Source organism: Cucumis sativus, chromosome 6, assembly GCF_000004075.3.
Source record: "Cucumis sativus cultivar 9930 chromosome 6, Cucumber_9930_V3, whole genome shotgun sequence".
NCBI classification, from domain to species: Eukaryota; Viridiplantae; Streptophyta; class Magnoliopsida; order Cucurbitales; family Cucurbitaceae; genus Cucumis; species Cucumis sativus.
In genome coordinates, this window is record NC_026660.2 from 5,345,938 (window position 1) to 5,367,067 (window position 21,130).

The 21,130-nt window shown below is 34.6% G+C and overlaps 5 protein-coding genes across 13 annotated transcripts; 4 read left to right on the forward strand and 1 right to left on the reverse strand.

The window, feature by feature from the left end:
* The first annotated feature begins 420 nt into the window (after window positions 1-420).
* On the forward strand, window positions 421-4,472 carry LOC101204096. Of its 2 annotated transcripts, none has more exons than XM_004152967.3 (3): window positions 421-1,255; window positions 2,849-3,516; window positions 3,641-4,472. In XM_004152967.3, the coding sequence occupies exons 2-3, from the start codon at window positions 2,909-2,911 to the stop codon at window positions 4,317-4,319; spliced, it is 1,287 nt and encodes a 428-aa protein (XP_004153015.1). In that variant the 5' UTR covers window positions 421-1,255; window positions 2,849-2,908; the 3' UTR covers window positions 4,320-4,472. The 2 variants fall into 2 exon arrangements, with proteins under 2 accessions (XP_004153015.1, XP_031743299.1); XM_031887439.1 differs by lacking the exon at window positions 421-1,255 and adding an exon at window positions 2,388-2,411.
* A 1,364-nt stretch (window positions 4,473-5,836) lies between these two features.
* On the reverse strand, window positions 5,837-9,796 carry LOC101210370 (tubulin-folding cofactor A). Of its 6 annotated transcripts, none has more exons than XM_031887429.1 (5): window positions 8,102-8,242; window positions 7,905-7,968; window positions 6,996-7,149; window positions 6,297-6,383; window positions 5,837-6,185 (listed from the first exon to the last, which is right to left on the reverse strand). In XM_031887429.1, exons 3-5 carry the CDS (start codon window positions 7,146-7,148, stop codon window positions 6,060-6,062), a joined length of 366 nt encoding a protein of 121 aa, XP_031743289.1. In that variant the 5' UTR covers window position 7,149; window positions 7,905-7,968; window positions 8,102-8,242; the 3' UTR covers window positions 5,837-6,059. The 6 variants fall into 6 exon arrangements, with proteins under 6 accessions (XP_031743289.1, XP_031743288.1, XP_031743287.1 ...); XM_031887428.1 differs by having other exon boundaries at window positions 6,996-7,154; XM_031887427.1 differs by having other exon boundaries at window positions 6,996-7,154; window positions 7,896-7,968.
* On the forward strand, window positions 9,348-12,695 carry LOC101222963 (protein NUCLEAR FUSION DEFECTIVE 4). 3 transcript variants are annotated; one of them, XM_011658406.2, is made up of 3 exons: window positions 9,348-9,954; window positions 10,240-11,149; window positions 11,868-12,098. In XM_011658406.2, the coding sequence occupies exons 1-3, from the start codon at window positions 9,514-9,516 to the stop codon at window positions 11,897-11,899; spliced, it is 1,383 nt and encodes a 460-aa protein (XP_011656708.2). In that variant the 5' UTR covers window positions 9,348-9,513; the 3' UTR covers window positions 11,900-12,098. The 3 variants fall into 3 exon arrangements, with proteins under 3 accessions (XP_011656708.2, XP_031743285.1, XP_004145067.2); XM_031887425.1 differs by having other exon boundaries at window positions 10,240-11,125; window positions 11,868-12,051; XM_004145019.3 differs by having other exon boundaries at window positions 9,354-9,954; window positions 10,240-11,129; window positions 11,868-12,695.
* Window positions 12,696-13,769: 1,074 nt separating this feature from the next.
* Window positions 13,770-15,333, forward strand: LOC116404691 (aspartic proteinase CDR1-like). Its single transcript, XM_031887970.1, has 2 exons — window positions 13,770-14,597; window positions 14,741-15,333. Exons 1-2 carry the CDS (start codon window positions 13,772-13,774, stop codon window positions 15,220-15,222), a joined length of 1,308 nt encoding a protein of 435 aa, XP_031743830.1. The 5' UTR covers window positions 13,770-13,771; the 3' UTR covers window positions 15,223-15,333.
* A 2,664-nt stretch (window positions 15,334-17,997) lies between these two features.
* Window positions 17,998-19,398, forward strand: LOC101205235 (aspartic proteinase CDR1). The gene is made up of 2 exons (XM_031888244.1): window positions 17,998-18,831; window positions 18,917-19,398. The coding sequence occupies exons 1-2, from the start codon at window positions 18,009-18,011 to the stop codon at window positions 19,396-19,398; spliced, it is 1,305 nt and encodes a 434-aa protein (XP_031744104.1). The 5' UTR covers window positions 17,998-18,008.
* Window positions 19,399-21,130: the final 1,732 nt, after the last annotated feature.

Below are 21,130 nucleotides of genomic sequence, written 5' to 3' on the forward strand. Positions count from 1 at the left end.
ATTAGGTTCCTTTCATATTTTTTAAAAATATATAAAATAATTTGATTAATGAATGTATAATGAAAAAGTTCAATCAAGTCAATAAAAAGTTTTTCAATTCTTTAAAAAAATTGTTGATAACTATTGGTTTTCTTTAGTATACATTTAGATTCGAGTATAGTGTTTTTCCCTGGTGAAATTTGATATAATTTGTAGTAATAATAAAAAGGGAATGATAAATGCAAGAGTGGCATTTGGGATGAGAACAGTTGAGAAGATGAAGTCAGGCACATGTATTATGGATAGCGATCATAATCCTTTTTTTCTTTCTTTCTTTCTTTCTTTTAGTTTTTCACATTTCTCAATCTTTCTCTCTCTCTTTTTAATTCCAATATTCCTTTTATTTTAATCTTTTGTTGTTCATAATTTAATGATTTTATGAAGGAAGAACATCAACAAACAACAACAACAACAACAATATGCTCTTCTCTGATAAGCCAAATTGGTTACAGCTGTTTCCACGATTTCTCTCTCTTTCGATCGCTTTTTTTTTTTTTCTTTCTTTCTTCCACTCTCCACTATTTCTCTCTTCCTTTCCAACTCAACAGTGACATTCAAAACTCCAAAAATCAGAGTAAAAACTTCCCTTTCTTTATTGGGGTCTTTCCAAAAAGAAAAATTTCACCTCAATTTTATCGCTTCTTCTCTCTGTTTTGTTCTTGTTTGTTCTCAAAATCAAAAGGGTTGGTAGTATTACCCCTTACCCATCTCTTTCTTTATTTGATTTAATTCAACTGTTTGGTTTTATGAGAAAATTAAACAAAACCATCCTTTCTCTTCTGCTTCCCCCTTAAATTTCTCCGTCTATTTCGTGACAAATAATGCAAATTTCAGAGAGGGAAAAAGGGTTTATTATAAATTTCTCTTCCCGATTTCAGTGAGAAAGAGAGGGAAATAGGGAGTTTCCTTTTCTGGGTTTGGTTTATTTCGGGGTCTGTGAGGCAATCTCGTGATTTGTGAAGTCTTCTTCTACGTGACATTCAAGACTTTTGCTGCTATGGGGATTGGGGTTTGTTCTTTTTTAATAGCTTCTTCTTAGATCTCTAAGAACATTCACCCTTTCACATTTAGAGTGAAATTTAGAGGGAAAGTGAAGGGGAAGTGGGATTATTTGAGTTTGGGGGAAATGTTGCTGTTCTTCTTCTTCAGGAATTTCGGCTGCTTCGACTTTTGTGGAGCATTGCAGTACTGTTTCTACTTGGCAACTAATCATAAGGTTAGTAGAAATGAAGTCATTGCAGTTTGGCTTTGCCTTTGGTTTCTTTTTTTTTTTTTCTTTTTCGGGATTGGTTTATCTTTGTTGCTACTTTCTTTTGTTATCAATCTTCCTTTTCACATGAATGCTTTTTGTGGGTTGGTTGCTTTTTTGGTTTCTGCTTTACTTATCGAAAGTATTAGGTGGGTTTGCGTTCATGACTGTGAATTTGGCTCTTTTTGCTTTTATTAGTTCTTTGAGTGGATTAAAATTGATGGATTCACTCGTGTGTTTGCTTTGCTGCTTGTTCTTCGCAACTGAATTTGTTTGTGTTGTATACTTTTGCTTTGTTTATCACCAAACTTTCTACAGTTTTTTAAGTGGCAGTAACTTAAGAAGAAGTTTACAGTCTGGAAGTGAAGTTGAGTTTCAGACAGGAGACTCTTAGTTATTGGAGAATTTGAAAGCTAAGCTCCATGGACAGCAGTTATGTTTTTTAAAAAAGTAGACTTCTTTGCTTTAAAGTTTCTTTGTTTTGTTTTTCAACTTTTTCTGAGACACTTTTTGAATACTTTAGTTACTAGGATCTGGCTAGGATTTTGTTTTTAAAACGTTTTTTAAAAGTGGATTACAAAATGAAGTTGTACAAGCTAAAAGTAAAAAACTGAAATTGAATAGTTATTGTGAGTAAACTGTAAGTTTGGGCATAGAAGCTGTATTCATCCTTATTTTTCCTTTGTCCCATCTTCTGTGTCAAATGCTTTCGAAAGTATTGAATTATTGTTCTTTTTTTTCTTTACTCTATCAGAAGTGAATAGTGAAGCAAAAAGAAAAAAAGTGGACCGATCAAATATCAACCCTTTAGGATTGTCTATATAATGTATATTTTTGTACTTGTTTAAGAACCCTGATGAAGCAGAGTGATACATGATTTTGTTTTTCTTTCCTCTTTTGATTTAGTTGTTGTGTTTACGAATAGTATTATTTTGGAAACTGCAGAAATGCAACACAGTATAAAATTCAATACATCATCTCACAAAGGGACGAGAGTTGGTCTTTAAAAGGAAAAGCAGTTTAACCAAAAACCAATCGAGGACATGGTCCATTTTGATCTTAAACTAGAAGTCAATTTAATATGCCTTTTTTCCTTCTACAAGTGTTCTCATTGTCAATTGAGGTTTGGACTCAAGAATCTCCATGCTAAACAGGCTGTTTAATGCTCCAAATATGATTATTTATGGGTTAAAGCATCTTACTTTCCTAGTGCTAAAGCATTTCTTATTCTCTACCATTATAGTTATGTCGTGATTTAAACATAATAAAAAAACCTGGTTCGGGAAATTTCATCGCTCTTTCTAAATTAGTTTCATTCAAGTTTCTTAACAGATATGTGTTTGATGTTGAAGATGCCTTTGCTATGCTTAATTGATCAGTAGATTGGAGTTCTCCCGTTTGATTCATGTTCTTAGTTGAACTTTGATGGACAATTCTCGTCTTTCTTGTCTTTTGTATTTTAAATCCCAAATATTACTCAAATTCATGACAGAAACAAGGACTATCAAAGCAATATGTTAGTTATTTTTGTTTCTGATTATTGTTTTCTTGTTGGTTTAGGATACTTGAGCTTGTTGAAATATAAACGATCTATCGAATGGACAAAAAATTGTGACCGGAATGGATCCTCAGGCGTTTATTAGGTTGTCAATTGGTTCGTTGGGATTGAGAATCCCAGGAACATCTCTAAACTCTACAAAACCTGGAGTCAATGCTTTCTCGTCTCCATGTTCGTGTGAAATTCGTCTTCGGGGTTTCCCTATGCAGACGTCTTCAATCCCTCTAGTCCCGTCTCCTGAAGCAATACCCGACTCTCATGGCATTGCCTCAAGCTTCTATCTTGAAGAGTCCGATCTGAAAGCATTACTGGCACCTGGCTGCTTCTACAACACCCATGCCTGTCTTGAAATATCTGTCTTCTCGGGAAGGAAGGGATCCCACTGTGGTGTTGGGATCAAAAGGCAGCTGATTGGGACATTTAAACTGGATGTCAGTCCTGAATGGGGTGATGGGAAGCCAGTCATTCTTTTCAATGGGTGGATAGGCATTGGCAAAAGCAAGAATGAGAATGGAAGACATGGAGCAGAGCTTCATTTGAGAGTTAAACTAGATCCTGATCCAAGATATGTTTTTCAGTTCCAAGATGTTACTAGATCAAGCCCCCAAGTCGTCCAGCTTCGAGGCTCAATCAAGCAGCCGATCTTCAGTTGTAAATTTAGTCGAGACAGGTGATGCAATCTTTCTTCTGTTAAATTTTTTTGTATTTCTGCAATATAGCATTGCCTTTATTGAACACTGCTTTGCTTTTCTTCACGTGGGACTCAATCTTTGACGGTTGAAATAAATTAATAGGGTATCCCAGGCGGATTCCTTGAGCAACTATTGGTCAGGTCTTGGTGATGGCTCCGATCTCGAGGTCGAGCGAAGAGAAAGAAAAGGCTGGAAGGTGAAGATACATGATCTTTCTGGCTCGGCTGTTGCAGCAGCCTTCATAACTACTCCCTTTGTGCCATCAACAGGTTGCGATTGGGTTGCCAGGTCAAACCCCGGGTCCTGGCTGATTGTTCGTCCTGATGTTTGCATACCTGAAAGTTGGCAGCCATGGGGAAAGCTCGAGGCGTGGCGCGAGCGTGGGATTAGAGACACTGTCTGCTGTCGCTTTCACCTTCTCTCTGAAGCCCAAGAGGGAGGTGAACTTCTCATGTCTGAGATCCATATCAATGCCGAGAAAGGCGGGGAATTCTTTATAGACACCGACAAGCAATTGCGAGCAGCAACAAGTCCAATACCGAGTCCACAGAGCAGCGGAGACTTTGCAGCATTAGGCCAAGTGGTTGGAGGCTTTGTCATGAGTTGCAGAGTACAAGGGGAAGGAAGAAGCAGTAAACCAACGGTTCAACTCGCAATGCGACACGTGACATGTATAGAAGATGCTGCCATTTTCATGGCGCTTGCAGCTGCAGTTGATCTCAGCATTGAAGCATGTAGGCCGTTCCGAAGGAAGATTAGGAGAACGCCTCGGCATTCATAGGGAGAAAAGGGAAAGGAAAAGGAAAAAGGCAAAGAAAAAAAAAAGAACTGTTTAAGGTAAAGTTGATGTGTAAGAAATATAAACAAAGATGGGGATACATTTGTATGAATTTATATCTTAAGGCTATAAAATTTGGCATTTTGTACAGCAAAAGGTGATGTCCCTTGCATCTTATCTTACCTTCTAGGCTCCATCATATTCTTTGTTTATCTTTGTAGACCCAATTTAATTACCTTATTCTTTTCACTTCCCAGAGCATAAGATTGTTTGGAGGGAAGGAAAGTAAGGAAAAAGCAACGAAACAATAAAAAAGAAGCAAAATGCCACTCTTTCATCTTGGTCGTCACTGGAAATTCACTAAATACATATAAAAATAACAATAACAATAACAATATTTGTTGTAGATGGCAAAAACTCAGACAAAGAGGTAGAATATTTTACCCTAGGTGATGCGTACGACCTCTTATTGATAGTGGGGTGGACTTAGGGTTTTGAATTCAAAAGGGGTTAAAGAATGCAAATTCAGGCTGGTCAAGGAGTTTTTGATGGTGGCTTATGAGACATATAAGCTTTTTGGGATGGGAAAGCGCACATTGTGACCTCCAAAGCCTCCAAGGTCAAGGTGGGCAAGTTCAGGTTTTTGGTCCAACGCCCCCTTTTTCTTATTCCATCAGATCGTTTCCTACCTTCCTCTTATACTTACATGACTGACATCGTTTCAATTATACCTTCAACAATCTATCTCTTGAGCTCATGGTTCTTTATTCAAAAGTAGTCGGTAACAATTAGATGGTATTAATTTGTTTTAAAATATAGAAAGAAAAACTTCAATTTTTTTGTATGACTTAGTTATCAAATGACATATGGAGAACACTCTTGTTCTACAAAGAAAAGCTCGAGTTCAACTCACCAAAAACCACCTAATCCTCAGGGTCATGTTTCTTTTAAATTACATTAAGTTCTTGAATTCAACAAACTTCTTGAGTTTTGTTTGGTTATCTACTCTTATGTTAATGGGATTAGTTGTATTTGGACTATATTATTTTCAATTGACCATTCATCCCCTGTAATTTAAACACTGCTTTTAAATTTCTTGGAAGATGTTGAAGTTATATAATGAATGAAGAAATTATGTTCTAATTTAACCCCCAGAAAAATGTGGAAATTAAATAATAATATCCATGCCAACTTTGGCTTAATCACTATACTTCTTAATAATTGTGATTAAGTGATGTAAGTTACACGTGTACTGCATCCAATGTCATGATGAAACTCACCTAACTCAACAATAATGAGTTATCTTTTTTAAAAAATAATAACAATATCCAAGAATTATAATATCTCAAAGTGAATCCTAATTATAGGTTACCAAATTTATACTATCAATTTCACATTGTATTATATAATAGGGACCATAGGCTAGAGGGATTGAAATCATTCCTTTAGAAAGTTTATTTCACTTTTTTCTTGTGCAACAAAAAATTCCACTAGGCCTACCCATGCTCATTGACTTCTGATTAATAATTAATATTACATTTATTTTAGTTACCAAACTCTCATATTAATCATCATTAACGCTTACGTAGAACAGAAGAAGAGTTTAGTCTTACACTTGGGTGATAGTAATGAAGAACAGAAGAAGAAACTCTTTCCAAAGTATAACCATAACATCCAAAAACCAAACATTGAAAACTAATACTGTAATAAAGCAATAGTTTGAATTATAACTTCTGAAAACAATCAGGCGGTGACAGACCCACTACACAATTCCTCTATTGGCTTTAGGAAACTTTCAACATCGTTGATTGTACTCCGAGCATCGTCGAACTCTGGACCTTTCTCTTGTGTTGATTTTTCCAGTTCAGCCTGTAGATGAAGAAGATGAAAAAATGATTATTCAGATAACCTTCATATCAAGCTTTCCTCAGAAGTGCAAGAATGGGAAGAATGAAAAGTGAAGGTAATGATTATTGATACCAGGGCATCTTTCAGATCAGCTAAGGCAAACTCTAGACGCTTGTGACAATCGGGAACCATCATCCTTGATTCAGCCAGCACATTTTCCTAATTATAATGAGAATGCTAATTGTAAAATCGTAATAAAATACTTAACCAATTGAAGAAGAAGATTTGTATGATGATGGCATTACATCCAATCTCCATTATCCTAAATAAAATTTTAGTCGTTTTGATTCTATATCTAGAATAAAGTTCAACGGCAACAAGAAATTTAAAGGCTTAAAAACAATTGCTAAAGTCCTACCCTGAAAACCATCTCTAAGTTCCAAATTCAACAATATTATTATTCTTTTTTTTAGTTTAAAACGCTTATCTTTAAGCTCACAAATTTGATTGTTCCTATTGTGTAATGTTGGAGATTTCTGTCTATTAAAAGGTTTTGAATGGCTAAAATCCTTCTTAATATATTCACTCAATGATGGCACAAACAAATCCACAAGCAGTCAAGCAGACAATAATCATACAAACTTTTGATTATTAAGAATGCAAATCATTTACATACCTGTTGTTTAAGGTAAAAAATTTATATTTTTGAATGTCTAAGAATTTCTATTTAAGGTCTTCAGATGGCACAAACAAATCCACAAGCAGTCAAAGCAAATAATTATCAACTTTTGAAGTTTTGATTATTAAGAATACAACCCACTACTTACATACCTGTTGTTTAAGGTCATAAGGGTCAGCACCTTTTTCTTTCATGTCAGCAGTTTTGGCAGCTTCTCTCTCAACCTCCTTCTCATAAGAAAACAACTCCTTGAGAATGCGTTTGCAGGTAGCTGTCTTAATTTTAAGGTTCTTTACAGTAGCCATACTGACCTATCACCAAAAGCATTTATCATGGATTTGGAATCCACAAGTCTCCCAGTTAGGATAAACCTAATTCACCGAATTGAAGCTTCTAAGAGAGACAATATTTTGCTTCTCAGTTCCCATAAAAGCATGAAAATTGGGGCTCCATTATGAAACAATGTTATCATATTCTTAAAGTTTGTTAAGGGTCGTGGGAATTCATGGTAATTAATTAGTACACATTCTATCTTAAACCCCTGGATGCTATTGAAAATTCAGACTGGGAGCATGTTCTCAACGTCAGCTTTTCCACGAAATTTCTTGTATCATGGAGGTAAGTTGTCATAAGCCATTTCAGATTATCTTTCTAACCTGGATCTATGACAAGACACTATCTAAAAACACTTTTCTAAAACAAGGGAGTAGGGGCTGTTAAATAATTGATTAACCACTCCTGAAAAAGAGGTGAAGTTTTCATTTCTAGGACTTACGATATCCAAACTACAGAGTGTACAGACACCCTCAAGTATCATCCCGATCCCAAACAACTTACAAATAAACCACCCACTGTCAATGGCTTGATCTTATGGGATTATAAGCTCTACCCACTTCGTTTTAACCAAAATCTTCCCAACATTAATCGTAACCCGCTGGATAGTACATTAATGTTCTCCAAATTTTGAATCTAAAGCCGAAACACGAAGAACGTCAATCAATTTGGGTAAAAAAAAAATTATGGGTATTCAATAACACTCTATGAAAACTCACTAAAATTACCCAACACTGCAAAAGTTCGTCTTAACTTCGTGAGCAGCCCACTAACATTCTTCTAATTCGAATTCTAGCATTTCAAAATCATGAGTAAATTTAGCATCAAACCGAACATCTAAGGGTATCACTAATTTGAAGAAGCCAACGTTCAATGGGTGTTCAAAAATCTTCCACAAAACCCAACCACATCAAATAAATCTTACCCCAAAGCCAAGATCCGGTGAGAATAGCGACGATAAGACCCAGCGGCGCAAAGAATAGCAGGGGGCGAGCCAGAAAAACCAGTGCTCGGGTTTGGCGGTATAGACGGAAGAAACGCGGCCGGGAGGGAGTTCGTACGTGCACAGCTGGGAGTCGACGTCCGGCGAGAGAGATAATCGCTAGAGTGAGAGGGAGATCCGGCAAGTTGAGCGGCGCGCAGAGAGAGAGCGTGGGAGGTGTTTTTTCCCGTGAAGAAGAAGAACTTTAAAGTGAGAATACTTGAGCCAACCGCAGAGCTGCCACAATAATTGGTAGATTCTTTGGTACTTTCAGATTTGAAAATGTCTCTTTGGTCCTTCAAAAAAATTGACCCTGTTAGTTTTCTCTTTGGAATGAAGCTAGTAGTTTCTTTTCAAGAGTGTGACACTAAAATAAACCAAAGTTAATAGCGCATGAATTAAAGTAATTTAAGACTTAATTTGATGGAATTTTTCATCTCAGAGATTGAATAGTCACATATTTTAGAATTTAGTCACTACACGTGGATGATTTGTGAATCAATACAAGATGAATTGTCTTGAAAACACAGGCCTTCTGTTGGTATTGATTGTTTTTTATAATATGTAATAATAAATAAATAAAGCACCCATATACTTTTTAATAGAATAAGTTTTAGGTGATAAAGTGTTGATATATAATAGAGATTCATCTCGTTGTAAGAAATTGAAAAAGGTAGAACATAAATTTTATGAATCAATTACCAATTTCATGTACATAGTACGAACATACCGTTTAAAGAATTAACTTACAAACTTTATAAAGATTACTGAAAAAAAAATTATATTTTTAGAAGGATAATTTATACCCTACACCATTCCTTATTAATTTGATCCATAATCAAATAAATGCACCAAAGTGACCACAAACTTCATATATATATAAAAAAAAAATCCATCGAACCCCAGTGATTTTCAAAGAGCCCAATTAATCCCATGTTCCTAAACTATTCTTCATACTAAAGTGAGAAAAAAATGAAATTTAAGATAAATAATGTAAAATTGATAGTAGACAAGACACATAATCAATATTTCAAAAGTTAAATGAACTCTTCTAAGCGATGACTGTTACGGAATTTTGTCGTTTGATGTTCCAATTTTTTATTATTCTTAAAGTAAATATCAATAAATAAGTTGCGAATTAGAGAAAATTGAATCACTGGAAATGATGTAAAGATAAATTTCGAGAACTGCCCAAATAGTTGTTGACGATAACATAAACAAAATCTGATTAGATATGTATACGCTACCTAATTTTGGCATATAGGAAGTTATGCATTGAAAGGAAAGGACAAGTTTGGTAACATTAGTCATCAACCGTGGTTGGATCCAACGATTTTCTTTCCCACCCGCAAGGGATGTCCTACCCGCCCAACCATGCCCCCTTCCGCTTATTCTTTAATCATTATTCTCCCCAGGCTTCCGCCATGAAAATAAAGCAGAGAAAAACTCAACAAGTTCCCCTTCTTCCATTCAAAAAACAGAGAAGGATGATGAACCAACCTGGAAAATGGGTGGTGCTTGTGGCGGCGATATGGATTCAGGCATTTGCTGGCACAAATTTTGATTTCCCTTCTTATTCTTCCGATCTGAAGGCGGCTCTCGGGATGTCGCAGGTGGAGCTCAACTATCTGGCGGTGGCTTCCGACCTTGGTAAGGCCTTTGGGTGGTGCTCTGGTGTTGCTCTCTTGTATTTTCCTTTGTGGGTTGTGATGTTCATGGCTGCTTCCATGGGATTTCTTGGCTATGGCTTTCAATGGCTTCTCCTTCAAAGGATTATCTCTCTGCCTTACTCCATGGTTGGTTTTCATTTTTATCTCTTCTCCCCATGATGTTGCTTTAACAAATACCAAAATCAAAACCATTTTGACCTGAATTGGATACATTTCTAACAAATATGGAAAAAAGGAGTTTCGTAAGAACAAATAGATACAACTGTTTATCCATATTCCACTCTAAATTGTAAATTTTTTTCATACCCTTGTTATCCAAACTATCAAGAATGGCAAATTCAAATGTAGTATACGATAGGTTTGAGGTGGAGAGCAAACAAATGCTCAGTGACAAGCATTTCTTATTGTCAGGTTTATCTTCTCTGCCTGATGGCTGGATGTAGTATTTGCTGGTTCAATACGGTCTGCTATGTCTCATGCATCCAAAATTTTCCAGCCAACCGTGCGCTTGCACTGTCCTTGATTGTCAGCTTCAATGGCGTCAGTGCAGCTCTATACACTCTAATTGCCAATGCAATAGACCCCAGTGATGCCAGCTTGTACCTCTTCCTAAATGCACTGGTTCCTCTTATCATCTCTGTCGTTGCCCTCCTCCCAATGCTTCATAAGCCACCGGTTCAGCCGTCCTCTGACGATGCCATCCGTCATGACTCCCTCATCTTCATCTGTTTATACATGACGGCCATTATCACAGGGTTGTACTTAATCACCTTCAATTCCATGCCTTCCAACAAATACGGGTCCCAAATTCTGTTAGCAGGGGCTTTTGCTCTTTTAATAGTTCCTCTTTGTTTGCCAGGAGTTCTGAGTACACACAGGTGGTTGGTTCGGATCATATCCACCACTTTGAACTGTCTTATTCACTCTAGATTTAGCCTTGTTGATCATGAGCTTCACCAGGAGCTCATCACTATTGAATCAGAACGAAATAGCATGAAGGGCATCGTCCCTTTTGAATCTAAAGAGAAGGAAAGCATTTCAAGGAAGGTGATGGAGAAAGAGAACTTGGTAGTGCTTGAAGAAGAGCATTCCGCTAAGATGCTCATGCGACAGTTGGATTTTTGGCTCTATTATGCTGCATACTTTTGTGGTGGGACGATTGGGTTGGTTTACAGCAACAGTCTTGGGCAAATTGCACAGTCGCTTGGATACAGTTCATCAACAAGTTCACTTGTAACACTTTACTCTTCTTGCTCCTTCTTTGGGCGGTTAATCTCAGCGGCCCCAGATTTCATGCGTGAGTATGTAGCAACATCAAAAGGTTCATGCCTACATATATATTCACTTATCATGAAAGATTTAATGTTTATTACTTAGAGCTTTCCATTTCCATTACAAGGTGCGGATCAATAGTTTCTTTTTTAGACTTAGTGTAGCAAACGCAAAAGGTTTCAGACTAACATATGTTCATGTCACTGAAAGATTTAACTACTTTAGGAAACTTGAAATTTCCCTTTTGCATTAGGTAGTGTGGGTTTATATCATTTCTAGACTTCATGTAGTAACAGCAAAAGGTTCATATCCCCTGGCACTCATTTGCGATTAAGTTTAGATAACTTTAAACTATCATTTGCATTGGAAAGCGTGGGTTCGCAAATCCCAGATGTTCACATCTACATTCATTCATTTTCATTAGACGTGTTTAGTTCAGATAATTAGAAACTTCAAATTTGCATTAGAAAGTTTGGACTCATATTCTTTTTTCCGGACTCTGTAGCAAATGCAACAGGTTCATATCCAAATTGTACGTATATATTCATTTGTCATTAAAGATATAATTTAGAAAATTTAAAGCTTTTCGTTTGCACTAGAAAGTGTGGGCTCATATCTACATGTACATTTATTCGACATTGAAACTTTCCATTTTCATAGAAATTTTGGTTTCTTATTCCTTCTTCTAATCTTCATAAACACAATCAGTATATGATTATCAGAGAAAAACAATGCTCGTAGATTGATTAGATTTTGTACCTGTGCAGAAGGGGACATTTCGCGAGAACAGGGTGGCTAGCCATTGCACTGGTGCCAACTCCAATCGCCTTCATTCTACTCGCTGCGTCAGGCAGCAAAATCGCATTACAAGTCGGCACTAGTTTGATCGGCCTAAGCTCGGGATTCATATTCTCAGCCTCAGTCTCAATCACATCAGAATTATTCGGACCGAACAGCTCAGGAGTCAACCACAACATCCTCATCACTAACATCCCTCTCGGCTCGTTCCTCTACGGCGTCCTGGCAGCAATGGCATACGATTCAAACGCCGGAAGCTCTCACCAGACGTCAGCGTTGGGGGACGCAGTAGTGTGCATCGGCCAAAATTGCTATCTGATGACGTTCGTATGGTGGGCTTGCATCTCCATCTTCGGCCTGGCTTGTAGCTTCTTGCTATTCCGACGGACGAAATCGGCTTACGACCGCCATTACGACAGTAACCCAAGCAACATGCAACCATTTTAGATTAGAGTAAAAATTTATAACAAGATGGATTAGGGATTTCGAGAGAATTGAAAATAATGAGTGGATCAAACAACAAAGTAGATTCCCTAATGGAACTGAAATCCATAATCAAAATTAAAATCAATATACCTAAAACATTCGATAGTGTAGGACAGATATTCATCCCAACACGAGAAGCAAAGCCCCCATTCCCATCGCAGATCCGCGGGAAAAATTTATGATATCATATTCAATTTGAACTATTCATAGATGTATTGTAATTAGTGAAATTTCTAATGCTGTTTCTGAATTTTCATCAATTCACATTTGTTCAATCAATCATATGGAGATGCCAAATTTGTTAGTTTAAATAGTTCCTAATTTAAAAACAAATAATAAGTTCATATTTAATTAGTTTTATAACTTAACCTTAAATTTAGAAATGAGATAATGTATTAGCAATGTTGAAATCTTAATATAAAATGTTCAAAAAAAATTTGTTATCAACAATCTTCCACACGTTTTTCAAATAAATTATAAAAGTGACAAATTTAAAAACGAACAATCTTTGTATAGGTCTTTAATAATCGTTGATATCATTAATGACTTGTTATACTTTTATATTAGCAATATGCAAAAAAAAAAAAAAAAGTGGTGTTATGAATTTTTTATATATACAATGTAATTTCCCATTATCTTAATAATAAATTAAGTTGAGTTTTGATCTTTGTTTGCATATAATTAAGTTATAAACATAGCGTGTGTATTTATTATTTGTGCTTTTACACTTAACTTAAGGTGTGTAATAAATAGGCCATAATAAGTAGATGGAAAATGGAAGAAATTAATTAGTTACAATAATAAGTTAATTTTTAGGATCCAAGTGATTATTATACTAAACAATCCACACTTATTATGTTGTTTATTTTCTAAAAAATGAACAACAGAACTCAAACTTTTTTGCCTTTCATTTCTACTTATATCAATTAAACTAATTAATCCTAAAATCAATACACTCTTAGATAGAACAATACGTTGAAATCTTCAACTTCACTCCAACAGAATTGTAAAACTAGAAGAAGAAAAATGTGAAAAAGAAACAATTTAAACAAACAATTTCTGAATTTAATTAATTACACCCTTGGAATTCCAAAATTTGAAAGGAAAAATAAACAACCAAATTGGGCTATGCTCAATGTATCAATCATAATTACCCAAAATCACATGATGATGATCATCATCGTCATATCATTGTAACAAAACGAGCCCAATTAAAGGAAACCAATCGTTTTTTTTTAACTATCAAATTGAAATTAATTACAGTTACAAATTTATTTTCTCATCGATTCATTTCCAATTTTTGTAATCTTTCAAATTTATCTCTTCTATATATTTAATCCCAATTCCCCATTCACTTCTTCATCAATCTCCAATTCATATATGATCAATGGCACCTATTTTCTCTCTTGTTATTGTCATTATTTTCCTGATCTCCACCGCAGTGGTCTCTGCCGCCACAGGCCCTGATTATGGCTTCACCGTCGAACTCATCCACCGTGACTCCCCCAAGTCCCCTATGTACAACCCATTGGAGAATCACTACCACCGTGTCGCTGACACTCTCCGTCGTTCCATTAGTCATAACACGGGGTTGGTGACAAACACAGTGGAGGCTCCTATTTATAACAACAGAGGTGAATACCTCATGAAATTATCCGTTGGAACGCCACCGTTTCCGATTATAGCTGTTGCTGATACAGGAAGCGATATCATTTGGACCCAGTGCGAGCCATGCACAAATTGCTACCAGCAAGACTTGCCCATGTTTAACCCGAGTAAATCGACGACTTACAGAAAAGTGTCGTGTTCGTCGCCGGTTTGCTCGTTTACCGGCGAGGATAATTCATGTTCCTTTAAGCCTGATTGTACGTACTCGATTTCTTACGGCGATAACTCCCACAGCCAAGGAGATTTTGCTGTTGATACCCTTACTATGGGGTCTACCTCTGGTCGCGTTGTGGCATTTCCTCGTACTGCGATTGGTTGTGGTCATGACAATGCTGGGTCTTTTGATGCTAATGTTTCCGGCATTGTTGGACTCGGGCTAGGTCCGGCTTCACTTATCAAACAAATGGGATCGGCTGTTGGTGGAAAATTCTCTTACTGTTTAACTCCGATTGGAAACGATGATGGTGGATCCAACAAACTTAACTTTGGCTCAAATGCCAATGTTTCTGGCTCTGGAGCTGTTTCAACCCCTATTTATATCAGTGGTAAACCAATTAACAAATTACTGCCGCTAACTCAAAAGCTTAAGTTTAATTTTCTGTTATTTTTATTGATGCAATCACTCTTACGTACGTGGGTGGGTGGATTTGTACACATTTAATTAATGTTTTGTTCATATTTTTAACAGATAAATTCAAAAGTTTCTACTCGCTGAAGTTAAAAGCTGTGAGCGTAGGACGGAATAATACATTTTATTCTACTGCTAATTCAATATTAGGCGGAAAAGCAAATATCATCATCGACTCTGGCACCACGCTTACTTTACTTCCAGTCGATTTATACCACAACTTTGCCAAAGCAATTTCCAACTCAATAAACCTCCAGCGCACGGATGACCCGAATCAATTCTTGGAATACTGCTTCGAAACTACCACTGACGACTACAAAGTGCCATTCATCGCCATGCACTTTGAAGGCGCCAATTTGCGCCTTCAACGAGAAAATGTGCTCATTAGGGTATCGGACAACGTCATTTGTTTGGCCTTCGCCGGTGCCCAGGACAACGATATTTCGATCTACGGAAACATTGCACAGATCAACTTCTTGGTTGGTTATGATGTTACTAACATGTCTCTCTCTTTCAAGCCGATGAATTGCGTTGCCATGTGATTCCCACGTTCTTCTTTGTTATTTTAACGTTTTAGAGATGAAAGTTTTTATATATATATCCATGCATGCATGCAAAATTGTAGTGGTTATTATATTTATATTAATATCGAGAAAAATATTCTAGTTCCTTACGTTTGTCTTTTTTCTATGTATAATTTATAGATTTTAGAAAGAACAGATGAATATTATTTAAATATAAGAGGGAGGTAATTAAAATATAAAATTAGAAATTAGAGACTCTAAGTTGAAGGGGCAGTTGCTCTTGTTCTTCCGGCTGCTGATGCTGTTTTGTTTACGCTGAAGTTGCGCTTGTTCGATCGTCTGAGGCAAATGGGTTAAAACGAGTTTTCCTTTGATTACGTAACTAAAAAGAGAAATCAGCTACGTAACTAAAAAGAGAAATCAGCCTTTATGTAGGCCTTACTCAAGAATGATATATTCAAGAGAGCTAAAACCGGAAGGACTTCCTCCACTGCCGAAAGATAAGGTCCCGGGACTGATCAGTCTCTTACCTCCCACCCTATGATCTCGCTGATCATTCATTCTCATTCCGAGAGTTCTTTTTCATCGTCTTTGTTTTCCGACGAGTAATTAATGAAACTGCGCCCTATATAAAGAGAGAGGGGACTGATATATTCAGTTTACAGAATGCATGGTGAAATATATATATATATATATATACATACACATATGTAATTCAATATGAATTCTAAATTGTAAATAAATAAGTAATTAATAGTTAAAACTACAATACATATAATTGATTCATTGTTAATTAGTCAGTAATAAGTGTAATACACAATTCGGAGGTTGTCATACTTCAAATAATTTTCGTTGAATTTAATTAGAAATTACTGACAATTCATAACCATAGAATATAATAAAGATTATAATGGTTATTATAACGGAGTTTTAAAAATTGAAATGAACACTTCGATCCTTTTTATTTGAAAAAAAACGTGTAGAGATTAAAGATGATGTCTGACATCCATCTTAAGAACACATGTTGCAGAAAGCATCCAAAATTTTAAACAGATATCTTAATCAATCAATTGAGTTATTGGTAATATACACAACACCAATCCTTCAATCTTAGAAAAAAATAGTTTTGTTAATCTTAATTAATAATCAACATTTTAGAATACTAAACAGACATATTTATATACGGTTAGAGAGAACGCAAGCCAATATGGACGAAGAGATCCTTGAAAATTTGTATTCGATAATTCCTTCCATGGATTTTTGCATAAATCCATTAAAATTTATATCCTTAACATAGATTTTCAGTGGTTGAATACTGTTTTTTGTTTTACAAGATTTAGATTTTTTTCCCTTTTAATATAAAGTATTTTTTTACGAATATATATAGATAGTAACATTTCTAATATCAAACACATATAGTTTGTTAGTCTAATACATAACATTACGTAGTTGTTAGTTTAATACATTATGTAGCAGTGTATAGTTCAAATGATAAATAGGAAAATAATTTTAAATGACAAAATCTATTCAAACATTTATAATTAAATATAGCAAAATATGCTAATAGACACCAAAGATAATCCATTCTCTTGCTGTCATTTCTATCTACTATCCAATCTTTGGAAAATACTAAAAATATTAAACAAAAGTCTTAAAAGTTCACCAATTTAATCCTTGCATAAACAAGATAATTGAGTAACTTTTGTCTAGAAAAAAACGTCTTTAACACTGATCCTTAGACCTTAGACACTTCTTCAAACAATAAAGGGTCTGTCATATTGGGTTTTCTTTAAGAATAATTAAGAAAGAAACAAAATCCACTACACAAATTTGCTATCAATGTTGTCATTTTTTGACAATTAATTCCTTGTTATGTATGAAGTAAGAGTTGACAAAAATTATATTCAAATTAACAATTATTTTTCTTTTAAAATTGAAGGTAAGAATGCAACAGAAATAGAAAAAGTTTATGATAAAGTAAACATACCTTATAAAGTTAATGGTAAGAATTAGTTTTTCTTTTTAATTTCCTACAAAAAAAAATGTAAACAAGTATACCAAATTAATTATGTGTTCTTTATTTTAATTACTTCAGTCATAAGTTACTTAATTTGTATTGCAAATTTGCAAGGGTGAAAGAGATGGAATTAACATTTTCATAGACTATAAATGGCTCTTATAATCAAAAGAGTTTTGATTTAAATTTCAAGGCATTTTTGTATAAGTTACAGTAAAATGTATTGTATAAATAAAGTGTATTATTGTGTTATTCAATTGAAAAATTAAATGAAACATTTGTATATATTAAATAATGCAACCTCATATAACATATCTTATACATTTTATTTTTAAAAAAATTAAAAAAATATGACATTTTATTTTTAGAAGTTTTCTTCATTTTCCAGAAATTTACTGAATTTTTAAGGCAAGATTTTAAATTCTTAGACTTTTTTTAAACAAGAAAAATACAAAAATAAGATTCAATTTTAACATAAATTTATAAATTGTAAACATTATAAAAAAGAAAAAAACAATTTACCATTGGAATTCCAAAATTTGAAAGAAAAAAAAGAAATCCAAATATGGAAAATGTTCAATGAATTATTTGGATCATAATTACCTAAAATTCCAACACCCCATTACCCATTCATCACATTACTACTACACAAAATCATAAATTTATTTCCCATCGATTCATTTCCATTTTTAATATCTTTTCAAATTCCACTCTTCTATATATATTGAATCAAATTCCCTCTTCATTTCATTCATCAACCCATTCATCAACCCATTCATCATTAACAATGGCACCCGTTTTCTCTCTTCTTTTCTTAATCTCCACAGCCTCCGTCTTCTCCGCCGTCACCGCCCGTGACTATGGCTTCACCGTCGAACTCATCCACCGCGACTCTCCCAAATCCCCTATGTACAACTCATCAGAGACTCACTTCGACCGCATTGTCAATGCCCTCCGCCGTTCAAGCCATCGTAACACGGTGGTGCTGGAGTCAGACACGGCAGAGGCTCCCATCTTCAACAACGGAGGCGAATACCTAGTGGAAATATCCGTCGGAACCCCGCCGTTTTCGATTGTTGCTGTTGCTGACACAGGCAGTGATGTCATTTGGACACAATGCAAACCTTGTTCGAATTGTTACCAACAAAACGCGCCGATGTTTGACCCGAGTAAATCGACGACTTACAAAAACGTGGCGTGTTCCTCGCCGGTTTGCTCGTATTCAGGCGATGGTAGTTCGTGTTCTGATGACTCTGAGTGTTTGTACTCGATTGCTTACGGTGATGACTCCCATAGCCAAGGAAACCTTGCCGTTGATACCGTTACCATGCAGTCCACCTCTGGCCGTCCCGTCGCGTTTCCTCGTACTGTTATTGGTTGCGGCCATGACAATGCTGGTACATTCAATGCCAATGTTTCTGGCATTGTTGGCCTTGGCCGTGGTCCGGCTTCACTTGTCACACAGTTGGGTCCTGCTACTGGTGGGAAATTCTCTTACTGTTTAATTCCGATCGGTACCGGTTCTACGAATGACTCCACCAAACTTAACTTTGGTTCCAATGCCAACGTCTCAGGCTCTGGCACCGTCTCAACCCCTATTTACTCTAGCGGTAAATATTCTTCTAAAATGCTAATTTCAGTCCTCATTTAAATTTGTATATATTTGTATTAATTTTTTGTTCATGTTTTTAACAGCTCAATACAAAACTTTCTACTCGCTCAAGCTAGAAGCTGTGAGTGTAGGGGACACCAAATTTAATTTCCCAGAAGGCGCATCAAAATTGGGTGGAGAGTCGAATATCATTATCGACTCTGGCACGACGCTTACTTACCTCCCATCGGCTTTACTCAACAGCTTTGGCTCGGCAATCTCCCAATCGATGAGCCTTCCGCATGCGCAAGACCCGAGCGAATTCTTGGACTATTGCTTCGCGACCACCACCGACGACTATGAAATGCCACCGGTTACGATGCACTTTGAAGGCGCGGATGTGCCACTCCAACGTGAAAACTTGTTCGTTAGGTTGTCAGACGACACTATTTGCTTGGCCTTCGGATCTTTTCCTGATGACAATATATTTATCTATGGCAACATTGCACAGAGCAACTTCTTGGTTGGTTATGATATTAAGAACTTGGCTGTTTCTTTCCAGCCGGCGCATTGCGGTGCCGTTTGATTCTTATGTGTACTTCTTTGTTTAGTTCAGTTTATGTATTTCTTTTCTTGTTATGGTGTAAGTTCTTTGTTGTAGAGATGAAATTATCTCCAATTATTATGGTATTATCTATATAAATTCTAAGAGAATATTGTATTTCTTACATCAGTTGTCTCTTGTTCTGATTCATCGTCATGCATATTTATTCTATTGTATATTTGAAAAACCTTTACAACACACATATATACATTTTTTAGTAATTAATAAACACATTATTAACTTGATTTCCAATTTTTCGAAACCAAACAACTTTTGAAAATCTTTGTTTAGTGTCTTGTAATTTGGTTAGGATTATACATAATAATTGTAATATGGGTTTTCTTTAATTTCAATAATAATTATATTTTAGCTAGTAATATTTAGTAATTAATTTTATAGGTATTTTTTAAATGTAGTAAAATGAATAAAAGAAAACAGTAAACTTCCATAGTTTTACTATTTAAAACAATTGAATTATTAATCAATGAGTTAAAACTTATTTGAATTTGTATAATCAATTTTTTTATAGCTAAGACCACACATCAGAATATACAACTAATAATGATTAATTAATCTTCAATAATCTTGACTGTTAACCTTTACAAATAATAGTAAAACATATATATATATAGTCAGTAACATTGTTGACCATTTAATTTGTTTTTATATTGTATGATTTGAGTTGTAAATTTTTCTTCTATATACGTTCTAAATTCAGTTCATACATTGTTAGTAACAAACAGCTTAATTAAAAATTATTTAGTTACTTACCTTAAACAACCATTTAAATTTTCCAACCCAATTTCAAAAGCTAAATTTGGTATATTGTATAAAGTAAAATATAAACTTAGACTTATCCATTTTACTTCAAATTCTTGCCTAATAGAGATACATTGGAAAGTATCAGAGAAGGTTAATAATAGATGTTGTTAATGTGCTGTCATTTTATATAATTAAAATTAAAATAAGATTCAATCATTACTTTAACATTAATATTTTGAATAATTTAACTATTAGAGTCAAAGTCACTTATAACCCTATACTTTTAAGAGTTTCGTTTTTGTCGTGAACTTTATAACTTATTTACGAAATGTTACTAAAGAATTAACAAAACTGATACAATTTAATATGATCATGATTAATATATAGAAATTGGAAGTAGTATGTGATATTATATATAATATTTTTTACTCGAGTGAATGATGTGATATCTAATATGTTTAAATTGTTTGTGTATTGGTTTTTACTATTCCCATTGAGATAACACAAGGGTGATAACAATTTTAAATTATCTATCCCTTACATAGTTGTAAATAATATATCAAAACACGAAACAACGTTAGCTATTCCATCTAACTAGGTAAGAAAAAATTGTTTTACAAAAACTTATTTTTATTTAACTCTTTCCATAAAAATACATTTCAAAATTTATTTTAACAGTATTTATACACTCCCAATTTTGTGTCTTCAAAATGATTTATTTTTAAAAATTAAACATTTGAAAAATATTTTATTTTAAATAATAGATGTAAATATAGTAATTATATTAAAAAATAATTAAATATATAGTAAAATTTTTAAAAATTGCAAATATAGAAAAATTTGTCAATCTATTAATAACATAAGTCTTATTATTGTAAATACTGATCTATCACTGAATAAATCAGAAAAATCTATCAACAATAAAAATCGATAATATTTGCAAATTTTAAAC

What these genes read in the sequence shown, in the direction of transcription:
- LOC101204096 (XM_004152967.3), top strand. Translation starts at nt 2,909, where the DNA reads ATGGATCCTCAGGCGTTTATTAGGTTGTCAATTGGTTCGTTGGGATTG. An exon ending in TGTAAATTTAGTCGAGACAG is followed by an intron (nt 3,517 to 3,640) that starts GTGATGCAATCT and finishes ATAAATTAATAG; the next exon opens with GGTATCCCAGGCGGATTCCT.
- LOC101222963 (XM_004145019.3), top strand. Translation starts at nt 9,514, where the DNA reads ATGTCCTACCCGCCCAACCATGCCCCCTTCCGCTTATTCTTTAATCAT. An exon ending in TCTCTCTGCCTTACTCCATG is followed by an intron (nt 9,955 to 10,239) that starts GTTGGTTTTCAT and finishes TCTTATTGTCAG; the next exon opens with GTTTATCTTCTCTGCCTGAT. An exon ending in GCCCCAGATTTCATGCGTGA is followed by an intron (nt 11,130 to 11,867) that starts GTATGTAGCAAC and finishes GTACCTGTGCAG; the next exon opens with AAGGGGACATTTCGCGAGAA.
- LOC101210370 (XM_031887426.1), bottom strand. Translation starts at nt 9,703, where the DNA reads ATGCCTGAATCCATATCGCCGCCACAAGCACCACCCATTTTCCAG. An exon ending in AAGCACCACCCATTTTCCAG is followed by an intron (nt 8,455 to 9,658) that starts GTTGGTTCATCA and finishes ATTTTTTTGAAG; the next exon opens with GACCAAAGAGACATTTTCAA. An exon ending in CACCGGATCTTGGCTTTGGG is followed by an intron (nt 7,969 to 8,101) that starts GTAAGATTTATT and finishes TTGAAATGCTAG; the next exon opens with AATTCGAATTAGAAGAATGT.
- LOC116404691 (XM_031887970.1), top strand. Translation starts at nt 13,772, where the DNA reads ATGGCACCTATTTTCTCTCTTGTTATTGTCATTATTTTCCTGATCTCC. An exon ending in AACCCCTATTTATATCAGTG is followed by an intron (nt 14,598 to 14,740) that starts GTAAACCAATTA and finishes TATTTTTAACAG; the next exon opens with ATAAATTCAAAAGTTTCTAC.
- LOC101205235 (XM_031888244.1), top strand. Translation starts at nt 18,009, where the DNA reads ATGGCACCCGTTTTCTCTCTTCTTTTCTTAATCTCCACAGCCTCCGTC. An exon ending in AACCCCTATTTACTCTAGCG is followed by an intron (nt 18,832 to 18,916) that starts GTAAATATTCTT and finishes TGTTTTTAACAG; the next exon opens with CTCAATACAAAACTTTCTAC.